The sequence below is a fragment of the Podarcis melisellensis genome (genome assembly GCF_964234715.1).
Source record: "Podarcis melisellensis genome assembly, chromosome: 9".
Classification (NCBI taxonomy): domain Eukaryota; kingdom Metazoa; phylum Chordata; class Lepidosauria; order Squamata; family Lacertidae; genus Podarcis; species Podarcis melisellensis.
Window position 1 is genome coordinate 76,503,110 of NC_138541.1, and position 18,593 is coordinate 76,521,702.

Here is an 18,593-nt window from a genome sequence, read left to right on the forward strand (position 1 = left end):
GCAAAACAAATTATTTCCCTGAAAGAACAAAACAATAAAATGAAAGTAGCTTGGGAAAATTAGATAGAACAGAACAATATTTTACTTTATCTAACTAAACACTGCCCCGTGTTCTTATAAGAACTATAAAGTCCTTAATGTGTTAACGGGGGTAAGGAAAATTCAAATTATCGCATAAAAATGTTTCGTAAACCAGCCTGCAGCCCTTTTGGTTGCAATTTTCCCAAACACATTTTAATATAAAACTTCTGCAGTGTTTTCAATATTTCTTTCCATCTTAGCAGCTAGTTTAAATTAGCATAATTTTCATGAAATTGGACAGTCTAAGTTTCCTGATATAAAGGAGTATATAAAGAGAAGAAAGAAAATGTTTGAAATCCACTTAGCTAATTAGCTGGATGCTTTAGAATTCAATTACATGACTGAAGAGAAAGAGCTTACAGGTATGATCTAGGCAGAGTGGAGCATTGCAAGACCACTGTATTTCAAAGATTAAAGGGCCTTCTTAATTCTTTCCTTGAAATCAGTGAGACTTTGAAGTATTACTGCAATCATGATAGGATGTATTGTGATTGTGTACAAAAATTGGATTTCCCCTCATTCACATGAGAACAAAGACCTTCAGTTTTAAACATCAAAATGGAGGCAGAAGATCACAGGCAGAAAATGACTGAACACCTACCTATCTGAATTTCTGGTTAAAGGCATGGTAAGTAGAGATTTGGTTAAGCAACATGTGTACTGATTTCATAAAGAGAATTAAGTCAAAATATGGTCATATGCTGCTGTATCTTACATCTCTTGAAAGACAAATCTCATGAGCCAACGGACGTCTCCAGAATTATGGTCCCAAATAAGCAATCAGAAAAGGTAAGCAATTAAGTTTGAAGGGAAACTGGTGGCACTGTATCCCCTTCCTAGCCCCGAATGCCTATGTCCTCGGTCTAGCCCAGGCATAGGCAAACTCGGCCCTCCAGATGTTTTGGGACTACAACTCCCATGATTCCTAGCTAACAGGACCAGCGGTCAGGGATGATGGGAACTGTAGTCTCAAAAACATCTGGAGGGCCGAGTTTGCCTATGCCTGCCTGGTCTAGCACAACCACACCACATGAGGGAGGGGCCAGGTGAGCAGAAAGCAGCACTGATCCCTCTGATTTTGAGAGGCACTGAGCTTGAAATCCCATCATAATGCAACATTGGCATTGTGTGGCATGGAAGGCCCTTAAAATGTCCTTAAGTGATTTTTGTACCAGTGGATTCATAATAATATCCTCATCGTATACCAGGTATGGGGAACCTTTGGCTCTCTCAAAGTTGCTGGACTACAATTCCCATCCGTCCCAGCAAGCATGGCTAATGGCAATGGATGATGGGAGCTGTAATTAATCCACATCTGGAAGGCCAGAGGTAGTATGGAAAAGTAAGTATAAGAAATTACAGTATCTTCTTTGGGAAGTTTCTTTATGATTCTTAATGTTAGAATAGCTCTATCTGCTTGTGAACGGAAATAACTATCTATAGTAGAGATTTAAAGCAATAATTTAAAATCTTAAAGGGCAGTCTTAATTGCTGCAAAATACTTTCCCATGAACATAATGGCTTGACAATAATCACCTTCCCAATCATATGATTAAGAATTTTAAGCAGGTACTGACATAAAGAATCAGAAAAGCAAACACGCAGGGTGCATTTGTTAAAGCGTTGCTTAGCAGAAAAGGCAAATGACTCAGTGCATGCATTGGACTTATTTCATTTTCAAAATCCGTAGATATAGCTAGCTAGGGAGAAAGTCAACAAACTGGTAGAAAATACAACTTACCATTTGGATTTCTTCAGGTGAAAGCTCATCTTCTCCTTTCCCATCACCCCAAAGTCCAAAATTAGTGTGTTCGTCTATCACATTCTTATCTGCAAAAGAAGAAACAAACTATGCTCAACATGTAGCCAAAAACTGCTAGACCTAGTTCAGCAATAACTGAACTGCCCATAATTTTATTTGCCTCAATTTTAAAAGCCAGCTTTTAATTCCTGCCACCAGACTTCTTCCTCTTATTGGAGATGTTGAGATGCTCATATTCTTAACTGATGCTGCACTTTCAGAACCTTCAAAGCTGAGGTTACCTCAAACCCTTTTGTGCCTGCTTGCAGAAACAAGGCAAAGGAAGGTGGGAGGGATGGAAGATTCACATTTTTAAAAAAAGGAATCAGTGAGTGGCTGAATGTTCACAGTGTTTAAAAAGTTGTTTTAAAAGGGTGTTTAAAAAGCTGTTTTATGCTGTTCCCTGTGGCAGAGAATCATCCACATTCGATCAGCAGACATTTCTAAATTATGCAAAAAAGGTACTGTTTAGAACGTGCCCCAGAGCACTCCTGATATTATTAGTTGCCTACTTGCATTACATAAAGGGGATTTTGGGGGATGAGTGACCCATGCTTACACTTCTACCCCCAAAAGAATTACCTCTCTGGGAGAGTGGAATATTTTAGTGTAATGTAACATTCATATGGGGCGTGGGTGGCACTGTGGGTTAAACCACAGAGCCTAGGACTTGCCAATCAGAAGGTCGGCAGTTCAAATCCCCACGATGGGGTGAGCTCCTGTTGCTCGGTCCCTGCTCCTGCCAACCTAGCAGTTCGAAAGCACAAAGTGCAAGTAGATAAATAGGTACCACTCCGGTGGGAAGGTAAACGGCGTTTCCGTGCGCTGCTCTGGTTCGCCAGAAGCGGCTTAGTCATGCTGGCCACATGACCTGGAAGCTGTATGCCGCCTCCCTTGGCCAATAAAGCAAAATGAGCGCCGCAACCCCAGAGTCGGTCACAACTGGACCTAATGGTCAGAGGTCCCTTTACCTTTTAACATTCACATAGAAAAGCCCAAGCTGTTTTTGTTTGTTTTCCTTCAGACGGAATCCAGCGGCTTTCTGATATTTTCAACATTGGCAAAAAGTAACATCAGTTAAGGCAGGGGTAGGCAACCTAAGGCCTGAGGGCCGGATGTGGCCCAATCGCCTTCTCAATCCAGCCCACGGACGGTCCGGGAATCAGCGTGTTTTTACATGAGTAGAATGTGTCCTTTTATTTAAAATGCATCTCTGGGTTATTTGTGGGGCCAGCCTGGTGTTTTTACATGAGTAGAATGTGTGCTTTCAATTAAAATGCATCTCTGGGTTATTTGTGGGGCGTAGGAATTTGTTCATTCCCCCCCCTCCAATATAGTGTGGCCCCCCACATGGTTTGAGGGATGGTGGACCGGCCCACGGCTGAAAAAGGTTGCTGACCCCTGAGTTAAGGCACCAAATGCACCTGCTGGGATATAGTGTTAAAAGTCTCCATACTCAACTTACGCATGTTGGCTGTTCAATTTTCCAAGGGGTACAAAACTAGATAGGGTACTGCTGCACTTTACTTTATGTTTGAAGCCTGCCATTGGTTGTGAACATTATTTTCCTACCAAGATCCTTGAGTGAGATGTGTTTTGCTTAATTTGTACTTGTTTATATTCTTGTCTCTGAAAGTGTTTTCAATTAGACCGGCAATGTTGCCGTGTGAGATGCTCGCTTCTCTTGGGAAGCCTTTCAGAGGACTTCTGTTTAAAAACAATTCTGGATGAGATATTATACTGAAAGACACCTCCCACGTTAGGCTCTGTAACCAGGCATGGTGTCTGGAATTACTGTTCTCTTCTTTATTAAAACAAAGGCTGAAGAAGACAGATGAAACATTTTTGGAACAGTGACACTGGCATGGAAGGGGCCCCTGCCACATTAAATCAAAGCTACATTTCTTCTTTCAAGGGAGACACAAGAGTCTCCACTGTGATTATATATTAACATAATATTCCATGGTTCTTTTACTATTATGTATTCATTTAAAAATTAATGATTCTTTATTTGCGTCAGCCATCGGCCATAGCAATAAAACAACAATACGGTATATAAAGAATAAAAGTAAAAAGTCAATTATATAAAATACATTTTAGGGTTTTGAATCAACAGTCAAATATTTTGATTGCCCCAGCTAAAAACCTTGCAACCTTTGCTGTCACCTTCTCATTTTGATCTGCCAAGAGAAAGGACACTGTGGCAGTGGTTTCATTAATTCACACCCAGTTCCATATCTTTTGTTCCTACTTCCTGATTTTTTTAAAAAAATATCCCTTCTGTTTACGCTTCAACAACAACAACATTATTTTATATGCCACTCTGGATGGCTCCCAACAAAAATAGTAAAAACACAATACAACATCAAACACTAAAAACTAAAAAACTTTATCCCCAAATTCCAGAGGTTTGATAGCGTTTTCCGGAAATGCCTTTTCCCCATTTCCCACCTTCTTGTGCAACCTTTACGAAATCTGATGACTACCTCAAAAAATGACACTGCCTGAAGGAACTGGGGGGAAGGGAAATGATGCTGGTTTGACAAAAAATAGCCTTTCCCTGTGTAAGGTACACACCGGTGCTGTGAACAAAATATCTGCTTATTATTCAGAAGCAGATAGTCTCTCTTGCATTAAATAGTACCAATTCTGCAAACTAAAGCTACGTTAGGTGAAGTACACAGCTCTGAAATCAGATTGTTTTGTTTAACTGAAGGATATAGTCATGTTTGCTTTAACTATATCCACACTTTGAACAAAAAGCCAGTGTGGTTTTCATTTAAAAGTGCCAGCTATCACCTACAGCCCTATGCTTATTTACAACATTCACAAAACAGAACTACAAACAGAGAAAGAGTGGGGAAGAGTAATCTAATACACACAAGGACTTCTGCTTGCACAACAGGGCCTCCCCTGCTTCCCCTACGTTACCCAAAATTGGCTGGGAGGGGACCGGGAGAACCCCTAAAAACAGCAAGGTGGGGAGAGGAGTGGGCCGACTGGTCCACCTGGCAAGATGCAGCGCTTGGCAGACAGAACGTTAATTCCACCCAGTTCCCTCTATTAGCCCCTAGGAACCAATTAATTTTAAGTACTACCAGTGCCAGTGCTCTTATTGTTAGGCAACTGCAACCGGGATGAATATCAAGAAACAGGGGAAGGCGAGAGCTCACAGAAGCAGGTGCCCTTAGTCCCAGATTAGCTCTGGTCGCCATAGCAGCCTGTCTCCTACAGGAAACACAGGGGGGATGCGATTTTCACGTTTGCACACTTATTTATTTATTTCAGAAAATTTATACATTGCTTGATTGTAATGGAACCTCAGAGTGGTTCACAGACGACAGAACAGTAAAACCAAGAAAACATTCGCAACCCTACTTTTAAAAAATTACAAAAATTAAAATATTAAAACAGATTTCTAATTGAGGTAGGGTTGTCTGAACAAGGATGCTTTTAGCAAACACCGAAAAGGAGTACAGTGGTACCTCGGGTTACAAACTTAATTCATTCCAGAGGTCTGTTCTTAACCTGAAACTGTTCTTAACCTGAGGCCCGCTTTTGCTAATGGGGCCTACCCCTGGCGCGTGATTTCTGTTCTCATCCTGGGGCAAAGTTTGTAACCCGAGGTACTGCTTCCGGGTTATCGGAGTTTGTGACCCGAAGCGTCTGTAACCTGAGGTACTACTGTACAGTGAAGGCACCTGCTTGATCTCAACAGACAGGGAGTGTAAGCGCTGCCACACTAAACGATTAAGCTCTTAAAAATGTGGGATGGGTATTATATGGCATATGTGGTGGTGCAAATTCAGCCCATCAAAGCGGTCAAAGGGGCACATGTGGGGTAAGGCAATCTCATTGGTAAACTGGTCCCAAATTATTAAGGGTTTTGCATACTAATAGCCACACCTTGAACCTGGCCCAGAAGCAGCTCTCTGAGCGCACTGGTTCTATGCTGACAAGGCCTTGGGAGTGTTGCAGCACTCTGCACTAACTGCAGCTTCTGGATCAAGTGCAAGGGAAACCCCAGAGAGAGTGCACTGCAGAAATCCAGTCTTGGAGTAACCCAGTCTATAGTGGATGCATTGTTTTCAGTCAGTTCAGGAAGGACTGAAATTATTCTAGTTGACCCATATGCTGCTGAAGCCCCATAGGAGAAACCATGCATCCCTATCTGTAGAGTCTCCTTCTCCCTCACTCCCATGAGGTCTTTCAGGGAAAGCCAAAATAGACATGTTTCTCCCCATGTCACACTCTGGGTGCATTCACACTTCCATTTGTCCCATGATCTCCAGTAAACCCACTGTTTTACTGCTGAATCAACAAACGCCAATCTGCAAAAAACCTGAGCAAATGCTCACCACATACAAACACACCACCTCTAAAAAGTGGAACATGGAGATAGAACAGGACTGAAATATCACCTCTGTTGTCTTCACAAGTGAGTTTCTCTTCAGAATCTTCCGAAGTTGTTTGAGCAGTTCTTTCAGGAGAAGACGTTACTTTGGATTTATCGCTCTGTTCTGGCTCAAGCCTGGATCTAAATGAGCAAATACATAACAATTAAGAGCAAGCAAACCAAGATCAAGTGCAGCTACAGGCTCATACCATGGTCCATTATGCTGGAATAGCACATCTCTCCCTTCAGCTGGAGGAAAGTTGGGGCAGGTTTATACACACAGCAGTTGGCACTGTGGTGCCATATGAAGAGGCAACAGATGAGATACACCTCCTCCTTGCCTGCCTCTGTAACGTCAAGTTCCTTCCATGCAGTAAGAGCTAACAGTTGCTGTTCTGGTGGCATCTGGAACTTTGTATTTGCTTTCCCCAAAGAGCCACATAAAGATCTTTAAAAAGGATGCTTCTATTCTATAATGAATTATGTGTCTGGAAATACTGCGAAAATATGTATATTTTCTGTAATAAATTGCAGAACATAAGAAGCTGCCTTATATGGAACTAGACCATTAGTCCACATAGTTCAGCACTGTCTACACCAGTGTTCCTGCATTCCCAAATGTCAAAGAACTACAAGTCTCATCATCCCTAGCCTTGGGGATCCAAGGTTGAAGAACCATGGTCTACACTGATATGCAAGAGATCTCCAGGCTTAAAGGCACAAGTCTTTCCCAGTCCTACCTCGGAAAGTAGGTGCTCTAATGACTGGTTTTGTAATCTTAAAACCAGTCAGGCAGCGCTGTAAATAAACAGGCTCTGGAAGGTGCTCAGTAATAATACATGGAAAATAAATAAATGTTGGAATAGAGAGATTTAACACTGCTTTGTTAAACATCTCCACCTTTGCATTAAGAATACTCAGAATAATTTTAAGAAATGTGGCATGTACAAAAGGCTTTTCAAAATAAAAAATAACAAGAGAGAAATTAAGTGTTGCCCTCCAAATTAAGTCCATGAGTGTGTGGGTTGAGTCTAAAGATCCAGAAGTTTTCGCTTCCTACTAATATGCCCAGATTTGATGGTTGCTCTATTAGGAAATACTTCCAAGTTGGAGAGGTTGTGGCCCTCAGAATCATTTTCCCTAAAACTCCTGTAAATATACACTTTAAAGCTACTAGTCTCAGTAAGGAAGAGAAACATGGTTCTTCCCATTTTCCACATGAGGTCTAACAGCAGTGGCTTCAATGACATGAGGCAAGAATGGCTAAGCATCCACTTTGCTGCTGAATTAACATGGCAAACCCTTAGCAGAGTTTAATGAAACTAAGTTACCCTGAGAGCCTTACAGAACGCCAAAGGCAAGATAAAAATGGAGGGAAGCAAACAAACAAAACCCTTGGAAGGTTGTTGTAAACCAACTCTACAAGAAAGTAAAAAGAAATTCAATGTTTGTGTCACACTCAAAACTGGAGGAAAAGTATGTGGGCGTGAGAAAGAGAGATGGAGGAGGGAGAACGCCTTCTTGTGCAAGCTGCAGTAAGTGAAGCTATGGGTGGCTTGTTGGGACCATGCAAATTCCTGGAGAGGGGTTTGCATCTGTATTGCTCTGCCCCAAACTTTTTTACTCCCATGTTGTATTCAACTAAACCAAGGTTTGTCTCAGGGCAAAGGTTGGCAAACCTTTTCAGCAGGGGGCTGCTCCACTTGTCCCTCTGACCCTGTGGGGGGCTGGACTATATTTTGGGGGGAAATGAATGAATTCCCACAAATAACCCAGAGATGCATTTTAAATAAAAGGACATATTCTACTCAGGTAAGCCACCCCCCGCCGACTCTCCCCTCCCTTCTCCACAGCACTGCATGAGCCCCGGTGACTGCTTACCTGTGTCTTGTGAGCGGCGCACAAAAGGGCTCTGGAGAGGGGCTGGCAGCAACAAAGCCCGAATTGAGCCTGCTTACAATGGCAGCCGCTCAAGCGCTAGCGCTGCTGCTGTTGTCACCCACAAAGCCCAGCCCCCTTCCTCTCAGCTCTAGGCAGGGCGGGGAGAAGCCAGGAGGAGGGAGGGAGGAGGCACCGCTGAACGCGCGCACTGGCACAGCCCAAACAATCGATCCCCACCAGACGGTCCTCAGGCCGGATCCAGAAGGCAACTGGGCCGGATCCAGCCCCCAAGCTTTAGTTTGCCTACCCATGTCTTAGGGTGTCATTCAAACCCAGGCTTGTGGTTAAGCTCTCTCCTTCAGCAGCAGCCAAGGTTTGTTCTTGGCTATGATTTGTGGTTAGTGAGGAGAGAGCTTATACACAAGCTCAGATTCTGACGACATACTAAACCAAACCAAAGCAGTGAATAAATGAAAAGGACTGGGGAGGAGCAAAGCAGGAGCACCTTCCTCTTTGGGAATCTGCACTTTCGTGCATCCCTTGTAAGGTGCAGTTTGGCTTTCTGAGGCATGTGAATGAAGAACGTACCTATTTATCATGGAGACATTTCACCTGCTCACAAATTTAATGAGAGTTCCAAAGAAAATCAAAAGCATGTATTTAAAGGAATATTACTTACAATCTTTTCTTATCAACTACTCGCTTGACCCGGATAGCCCTTTGTTCTGAATACAGCTTACACACTCCTTTATAGTTATGAAGATGCCATGTAAACAAGAGGAAAATGGTATACATTAACATAAAAAATGTCTTGCTAGATCAGGAACTACCCGGATGTACCTGTAAAACTCACAGGTTGAATATGATGGATGTCTGACTGACAATATACCACCTCTGTAGTATATGCTACCTCTTTGATATAGCACTTCTGAACACAGAGGATCAATTTTTAAGTTATTAGAGCTAATAGTCATTGGTAGACATGTTCTCACTATACCTAATAAATGGTTTTTATCAAAGTTGTGTGTTCTGAACTTTACTACCAATCAATTTTATTGAATAGGCATGAATTATAATTTTTTTATTAAGAGAAAAGTAGCCTGCACAGAATAAAGTTCACTTCACATTGTTCATAACTTTATAAAATTTCTATTATGTGCCCCCCTTGTTGTTTCCTAACAAAAGGAATAGATAACACTGCAGGGTAGTTGAAAGCTACACTAAGCTTCAGTCTAACCCGCATCCCACAGCAGGGGTTCAAAACTATGAAGGGCTGTAGTTTACCACTATTGACCTACAGTATTTAGTATTAACTACACTTCAGGATGTCATATCAATCTAGCAAAAGAGTGCTGTCCCAACCTCCAGGGTGATCCATACCAGTGATAATGCTTCACCAGGTTTAAGGGTTCAATATTCTTACTTCAAATCTATTCTGACTTTAAGGCTTCTAGTCTTAGCACAAAAAAAGTGTTTTTCTCCCTCTTTAAGTATCTACTGCTTGCAACTCCCCAACAACACTGTAATATTTTTGATGGGCTTGTTAATTTTAGTGGACTTGTTAGGGATACTCTTCTCCTGTTAGCTTTCCTTCCAAAGTCAGTTTGAAATCCGCTTTGCTTTTTTAAAGCCAGTTGACTTTGTGTGCATTGAAATTCAAGGTTCCAGTTGCCCACAAATGTTACTTGGGACACAACATATCTGTAACTTTCCTCCCTACACCACTGCCTTATTGTCACCCAGCAACTCTGGCTGTCTAGCTGTCCCAGCAATGGAAACAGGGAAGCACTTATGAAAAGGCTACAGCGATGCACAGCATTTTGGTCTAAGCTTAAAGAAAATAATTATGGCTAGACAAAATAAAAAACACCACAATTTCAAGAAAAATATATACTTTTTAAATAGTCTCCAATGAAATCTAGGACAGCTTCTCTGTGCTGCTTCACTTGCGGGGAATGGATGTCCTTGTGTGCTAAAACAAACAAACAAACACAAAAGCATTACGCTTCGCAGATAAACAATTTAAACATCTGGCACAACTCACACATTATTTTAATCAATTTACCTTCTGTTCTGAGTTGCTGAATTGCATCAGCACATGTTCTCATAAAGATCTGGGCATCCTGGTCAATCTGGTCTCGCTCAGTGTCTGTCATCCGCACATACTCAGACATGACATGGCTGGGGGAAACAGTCAGTGTTGTTAATTTTATTTTACCACACTCCGCTTCTGTTTCCTTAAGTCCACTGCAACTAGTGTCAGGGTATTGCTCCCACACTAGTTACCTCTTCTCATGAAATAAATACCGCTATTAAATCCAAAAGATGAACACTGCCACCTGGTGATGTGGCTTAATCATTCTAACACGTGACTAAAAAGAATTAAAGAGAGATTATTTCTTATTTTTATCCATAAGCCGCCTTGAATCCCTGTCAGTGAAAAAACAGGGTACATATATGTGTGTGCGTGTGTTCAAAAGATATTTCTCCTCCCACTATGGAAACCATCAGCTTTTTCTTCCACACTTCAAGCAGTTGTCCTTCATCTCTGCTTGGGCATATCTGCACTTAGAAACTGCCTAGATATTCAAATGTGAAATAATTTTTTGATTTTCCTTCAACATTCCATTTCTTATTCCTCTTTTACTATCTTATCCAGACCACAAGTTTTTGTTTTTTAAAATGAACACTGGGTTTTGACTGAAGTGACTTTCAAGTTCAAAGAGCTTTTCGACATGAGCAAGGCAGCACCTCTACACTACAGGCTATGGCATGAAGCCGAAAAGGGAAGCAGGCCAAAGACTTCCTTGGCAGTGACGCCAGGTGGTGGCAGGTGGTGGCAGGTAGCTTGGTTGTCCCCCAGATTCCATGTGCAGGCTTAATCCCAAAAGTGGCTGTGGTCTTTTGGTTGGAGGTGGTGGCAGCAACTTCCTAGTGCATAGGCTGTAGGTATGAACCGGAATCCATGCATCCACAGCCATCTCAATCCATCACAACAGACAAGGTTCCAAAACTTCTTTTCATTAAACAAACACAACTTTCTTTCTTACCACAACCTTTTATTCTTCCTGTTCAGAGGGAAACCAATTTAACATTCTTTGACTATGAGCACAGGTTCAGTAATCAGAGTGGAAATTTAGCACAAGAGCTTTCCACAAAGGGAGAGAGCATCAGTCCAAGAATGTTTCCCTTCTTCACCACCCACCCACCGTTCCTATTGCAATACTTACCTGTAGGCATTAATATAATCTTTCCTGTGCTGCAGAAGAAAATCTTTCAGTTTCCCGATGTTATTGACCTGAATAATTAAAAAAAAAGCAAAATGTAAATAATGGATTTAAAAATGAAAGGGAAAAGAAAAGCATTTTATGTGCCCAAGATATGATACTTGAACATCAAATGCACGGTGAGGGCTATTTTCAAAGAGCACTCAAATTGCACTGATGCACTAATTCCAGCAAGGCAGACCAACTTAGGCCTACCTTCTGTCAACCACTGCCAGACCCACGAGGAACTGGAACTCCAGTTTTGCTAAAGGTGCTTATTTTCAGATTAGAACAGTACATAAGGCAAGTCACAGGCTGCAAGAATCATGAGAGGGCAAAGGCACAGCTAGGCAAGAGCTAAGATGTTGAACCAAGAAGTGACATGCCCCCTGCACTTTCCTTTTGAAGGATGGGGTGAGCACAATACTGAGTGCTGCAAGCAGTTGGGAGTCTGGGCAAGCAAACAGGCACTCCGTCCACTGGGCAGGTTAGGTGCTGTTGTGTGAGTCAGTGCTGTAGTCTCCAGGTGACAAAGGAGGAGTCGTGCTGGCTTGGCATCCGGTTTACTCCCAGCTGCCTCTCCTGAAAGGGGGGGGGGCGTTCTTGCATAACAGTGAAGGCACCAGAGGCGGCTCCACAGCTAGAGAAGCTGCAAGGGGCAAGTTTGGAAGCAATCTGAGAATTGTCCTGAGTCTTCTTTGGAGGGTGCATCTCCATCCCTTCACCCCCTGGGATCCTCCCCAGCATCCTCAAGATCAAATCCCCAAGCTCTCCCTACTCCTCCTCAGGGTCCGACCACGACCTCCATGACACTTCCACAGGACTCAGGAAAATCTTAGGCACTGTGCTGGAAAATAAGGACTGTGGCTGAGAAGTGACAGAAAAGAGCCACTGCTCCCAGATGAAGCAAGACCAGTAGAAGCAGGCAGGTATGATGTGGCCCTGACTAAAGCAGCCACAGAATTCCAAGTCAGCCTCAGTTCAGAATGGGGCGATCGATCTTTCGGTCTGATAAATCCAAACAGAATATGCCTCTGAGCTCAGAAAAGGTTGTTGGAGAGAGCAGTGGTTGAAAAGGCAACAAAAATAGGTGTCACCTAGCTAAAGTCTGTTGTGCTTAAGCAGAAGACAGCAGAAAGAGTGTGGCTCCCCTAGAAGTGACAGCTCTCAGCTGGATAATTGGGCTGCCTCCCCCTTCTTTGTTGTAATGCTGTTTATTATTATTTAATTTCAGGATGTATATAAAACCGAGAGAACCATAGACAAAAATTGAAAGATGAAAAACACAACTATAAAATAGGCATATAGAATGGTAGTTGCACATGTTAAAATAACGAAGTCTGAGTAAAGATTAGGACTGCTTCCTTCTGAGACCCAGGAAGCAGTCTTTAATGGAATGGCACCAAAGATACTCTTTGCCAGAAGGATAGGTAAAGGTAAAGATACCCCTGCCCGTATGGGCCAGTCTTGACAGACTCTGGGGTTGTGCGCTCATCTCACTCTATAGGCCGGGAGCCAGCGCTGTCCGCAGACACTTCCGGGTCACGTGGCCAGCGTGACAAGCTGCATGTGGCGAGCCAGCGCAGCACACGGAACGCCGTTTACCTTCCCGCTGGTAAGCGGTCCCTATTTATCTACTTGCACCTGGGGGTGTTTTCGAACTGCTAGGTTGGCAGGCGCTGGGACCGAACGACGGTAGCACACCCCGCCGCGGGGATTCGAACCGCCAACCATGCGATCGGCAATTCCTAGGCGCTGAGGTTTTACCCGCGTCCCTGCCAGAAGGATAGCTTTTATAAATTTAGCAGCAATACACAACCTCCTGCACACAACAGGGATATCCACTAGATGGCAACAAAGATTTCAGCATTGTGCTAGTATGCTGGTGTCTTGAAAGATTATGCTCATCTCTCTACGACTTTTGCTTAGTTTGTAGTTTGAAGATGCTGTATCTGTAGGCCTGCAAGCATCACTTTTTCTTTGGGGGGGAGGCAGAGATGAAAGAACCCAATCATATCATGTTAAAAGTAACAGAACAAATACTTTATCTTTTTTGATAAGGCAGTTAAAACTTCTGTCTTTTGTTAACAGTGACAGGAGACAAGCAAAGCATTTTTATCTAAAGCCTTCAGTAACTGGGGTACAGGCATACTCATTTGGCTTTGAGTTTTCTCTATTATTCAAAGGGATATATAATGTTTAATTAAAGCAGACTTAAATACAACAGGAAGATGCAAGGAACAATACTTTCAATGAGCTGCATGTCTTGCCAAAATATTTTGATGGTGGGCAGTTTAACATCTGCTCCTAGAATCCACAACTCGCTGAAAGACACACCATAGACAGGTTTGCTCAAAATCCATTAAACGGGTTTTGCCTTCTTAATTTTTTTTAATTAATTACTTTTCCAAAGTATATAAATCAACATAACAATGCAGATTAGCATAGGCATAAACAAAAAACAACAGGAAAGTAACATCAATAAATGATGGATAAAATAAATATAAAGTAACCACAAATTATCAGCCAACCAAAGTAAAGAGAAAACGCTTTTTACAGCAGTGGGAAAGTGTGGCAGGGTTGTATATTGTCATTTGAAAAAGTAATTAATAGTGACCAGTGTTCCAAATGTTTGCTTGCTCAAGTTCTCAAATCTGTCTTCCTTAAATGTTAATTTAATCAGTTATAATGCTCCATTCCAATGGGGGATTATTTTTCTTTCAGTTTTCTATGCATATTTTCACAGTTATTTTTGTATCAACTGCTGCTATCTGATCCTGTAAATAACCCAAATAATACCTTTTCTTTCTAATAGTAAGGAGTATCTTATCATTTCATTAACTGAGCTGCCAGTTAGGCTCCAGAACAGCCTGATGTTCAGCAAGTCCTACAATAAGCATCCCCTTAGTATGTGAGAGATAAGGTACCACTGAAACCGGTTCTTTAGAATATTTTCTCTTAGGTCTGCTGGCATTGGTTTAGGACGGTTGGATTTTTGTCCAGGTCCATCTCCATTCATAGATGTTTATCTCTTGACCTATATTCCTTTCCCAGGGGGGTTGAGAAAGGGATATAGGATTTACTTTCTTGCAAGCAGTGGGGGTTTTTTAGGGGATACTGAAGGGTCCCGGCACATCTTTTTGTTGTTGTTAAAAAATGTGGCATTTACTGTAACATCTCCATGGTGAGGATAGGCACCTATTTTTCTAGGGGGGGGGGGAGAGCACTGCTTGCAAGTATTCTTACAACTGCACCTTTCTTGGGGAAGCTTATTCCGCTGCAATAAAAAGGGCTTACTTTTAATGAATTTTGTTTAGGGTTAGCGCCCTACAAAGGCCGGCTGAGCTGCCCCTCTGCTCACAGACAGCACCTCCACCAGAGGGGCAGCACTATGAAGGCCCCCTGTACACCTGCAGAAAATTCAGTAAGGAAAGCTCTGTGGCTGGTGGTCTTTTTACCAGCAGTGGGGACTGGGGACACCACATACAAAGCCTGCTTATTCTGTTGAAACATCTACAGATCAGGCCCCAATCTATGACTCCTTGGAGCTGAAAAGTTATTCTCAATCCCACTGGTGGTAAGAAAAAAGCCTGCAGGGGTGAGGACACACACACACACACACACACACACACACACACACACACACCAAGCCGCTGCACCAATGGCTGCCCTGGCTGCAACAACTGTGCCTGGTCCTGTCTGGTCGTCTCTAGTTGAGCCCACTACTAACTGAAGCTTCCTGCTCAATGTACATATGACAAAACAGAGGAATCTGAGAGGAACTGGTAGAAAGTGCATATAAATTTATGAGCAAACATAAAAAATGAGCAAGTTACCATAATATAGCACACCGTCATCTACAATTAACAGACCACTGTAAAAATTCTTATTTCAATGAAAACCTGTGTTACCAAATGACTGCATTGTTTTGACATTATGAACACTTCCATTTCTTGACTAATGTAATATTGATGTAACTGACATTTCAGTCCTGAAGGCTTTTAGATGGTACTACTGAATTCAGGAAAAGAAAAAGACAGAATACCCCACCAAGTATCAAATTAAAATCCAATTTAAGAACTAAAAATGCACTAGGATCTAAAGCCTCCAAACCTACTAATGTCTACCCACCCACCCCATGTCCAAAGTGCAGCTTGAAATTGTTACAAATACAGTGGTATCTCAGTTTAAGAACAGCCCTGTTTATGAACTACTTGGTATATGAACTCCGCAAAACCGGAAATAGAGTCCCGGTTTGTGAACTTTACCTTGGACTACGAACAGAATCCAAACGGTGGAAGGGCACCAGCGGTGGGAGGCCTCATTAGGGAAAGCACACCTCGGTTTAAGAATAGTTTTGGTTTAAGAAGGGACTTCCAGAATGGATTAAGTTCGTAAACCCAGGTACCACTGTATGTTTTATTTACAAATATGTAAACTTATTTTAAAGATGCTTTTATCTTAACTGTATTAATCACATAAACATTCGCTGCTCTGGGCTTCTTTGGAAGGAAGGGTGGAATATAAAATTATTTTATTATTTTATTTTATTTATATACCACCTTTCGTCCACAGATCTTGGGGCAGAGAGGAATACAAAATACATAATAAAAACAAGGACAAACACATACATATACATACAGTGGTACCTCAGGTTAAGTACTTAATTCGTTCCGGAGGTCCATTCTTAACCTGAAACTGTTCTTGACCTGAAGCACCACTTTAGCTAATGGGGCCTTCCGCTGCCGCTGCACGATTTCTGTTCTCATCCTGAAGCAAAGTTCTTAACCCGAGGTACTATTTCTGGGTTAGCGGAGTCTGTAACCTGAAGCGTATATAACCCGAGGTACCACTGTATACATATACAAACACAAACAAACCAATACTCCCCCCCCCAAAAAATAATAATTGTAAAAGATGTTCAGGCTTGCACTTCATTGAGCCTCAAAGTAGAGGGAGTTCTGCAACTGCAAAGCAGCCGCCAAGAACGCACTACTATTTTGCACTTGCTAGATAGTTAGCTAGATTGATTGTACCCTGCCCATTTGACTGGGTTGCTCTGGCTACTCGGGGCAACTTGATTTTATTGTTATTATAATGTATGACATGTTTTATTTCGGTTAGTCCTGTTATTGTTTCTGATTATCTATAGCATAGTGTTAGCTACAGTGTTCTTCACCAGAAGAGTAAACTGCTTTGATAATTTTTTTGAGAATTTTTACAAACAAGTAGTACAGTATATAACATCTATGAAATAAATAAGAGTGGGACAGGAAGAGATTATTTCTCTTATCAAAGCAATGAGACATGCAACTGTAAAGATTACACACTTGGTGGCTCTCTAAGAGGTTGTGATGGGACATTTTGCTACTGGGTTTGTTTCTTAAAAAATAATCATTATGTGTTTTATTGGATTGTCTTTTTAAATGAACAAACAAAAACCCATATGCCGTCTTGGGAGTCATGATCCTAGAACAGACCTCCTTGGAGTTAGTCCTCCAGAACTGCAACTGTGAAGATGAGATGGAGATTTCCATAGCTGGAAACTCCACTACCTTGAAGAAACCAATGGCTACAGAAGAAAGAACAAGGTCCTTTAACTGACGGGAGGTGGCACTCGGGGTATGGAGCATTTCATCAATGACTACCTAGTCCTGCTGCAAAACTCAGCCAGTTGCTCACTAAGACAACTTGACTGTTTCGTCTCCACTGCAAGAGCCCTATCCATGGTCCTGAACCCCCACCTTTATTTCCCTCCTAGGTGCTGCTTTTACCTAGCCTTCTTTTTCCTCGCCATCTCGCTTGGGCAACCAGGAACTACCAACATCCCCTTGCTTGGGCCACCACAATATTGGGCATCCCCATGGATCACAACAAGCAGTACAAACATAATTTAAATATAAAATATAGAAGAAGAGGGGATCTCTCAGGCAAACTGGACCTACTACTTTTAATGCTTTCTATATTAAAACCAGGATGTATGCATACCTTGCAGTTTTACAAGCACCAGTTAGGTGCTTGGAACATGGACTGATTGATTCAGTTATATGGACTCATGTGTTTAGTAGACTCAGGTTCATGTGACACTGTGCCTCTGGCAGCCATCTCTATATTTTATTTTCAGGAGCTACTGAAGACCTTCGTTTTCCTAGAAGCCTTTTAAGTGGAGATTTCCCAGTTTGCATCTGCACTGAAACTGAAATGGTTTTTTATTTGCTGATGCTTGCTACAAGATGTTTTATTAGAAACGCTCCATAAATTAAATAAATAAAGTAGTGGTGAAGCTGGAATGAACCACAGAAGATCCACATTGCCCAAGTACGCCTATTAAGGGCATGACTCACAAATTTCTCTACATTTCAGAGTTTAAGTGAACATGGGAAGCCCTTAACGAAGCATGTCACACCAAAAATTTAAAAAACAAAAAACCACAAACTTAAATTATGTGTAAAGCTGCAGGTGGATAATTTTGCCCTTCCACCACTTGTATGGCTATTCTCACCTGTCCAAGGCTAATCATACTCACCTCCGCACTGAAGAAAGGATGGGATTTTGTTCTATTACACTGAGATGGGATATTGTTCTATTGGGTTATTGTTCTATTACACTGAATCAAGCAAGCACTTCTTTAGCACTCATAATGAAATATCCAGCTGTGGCTTGAACCTGGAAGACTGCAGAGCTTGGCTCAGATAAACTACAATAATGAGCGGGGTATCATCAGCATATTGATGACATTAGATTATACGTAATCTTACCCAGTAATTCAATATGTAAGACTGGGCAGGAGGCAGGGCAGGGCAGGGCAGGCCGAGTCCGAAAGGGACAATAACAAATCAGACCTCCATGCTATAATCAAAACCAGGCACTCCACAACTCTGTTTTGAATTCCTGCCAGGTTCCGCAGTTGTGTCTCCAACAACATCTGATGATCAACACTACCAAAGGCATCAAAGATCTAAGAGGGTCTATGGGGTGGAAAATCTTGATAAATCAACAGGCAGCAACTGTTAATCAAGGCCTGCCCAACACTATTAACAGGCCACATGCCAGGTTGGTAGGTGTTTATAAAAGTGTGCTCACATCCAGTTGTGTTCCCAAATAAGTGATGTACACTTGTTCAACTATCTTGCCAAAGAAGGGAAATTGCCAATAAGATGGAACATAG

General features: G+C 42.0%; 2 protein-coding genes across 2 annotated transcripts in view; one reads left to right on the forward strand and one right to left on the reverse strand.

The window, feature by feature from the left end:
* Positions 1–18,593, forward strand: part of SLC2A9 (solute carrier family 2 member 9) — a 304,118-nt gene that overhangs the window by 230,373 nt on the left and 55,152 nt on the right. The window lies entirely within an intron of this gene.
* The window catches only part of STX18 (syntaxin 18), a 45,889-nt gene that overhangs the window by 5,604 nt on the left and 21,692 nt on the right, over positions 1–18,593 (reverse strand). The window contains exons 2-7 of the mRNA XM_081925749.1: positions 11,390–11,457; positions 10,225–10,340; positions 10,054–10,131; positions 8,839–8,905; positions 6,304–6,419; positions 1,823–1,911 (exon numbers count right to left, since the gene is read on the reverse strand). Of these exons, the coding sequence (XP_081781875.1) occupies positions 1,823–1,911; positions 6,304–6,419; positions 8,839–8,905; positions 10,054–10,131; positions 10,225–10,340; positions 11,390–11,457 (534 nt within the window). The remainder of the gene's footprint in view (positions 1–1,822; positions 1,912–6,303; positions 6,420–8,838; positions 8,906–10,053; positions 10,132–10,224; positions 10,341–11,389; positions 11,458–18,593) is intronic.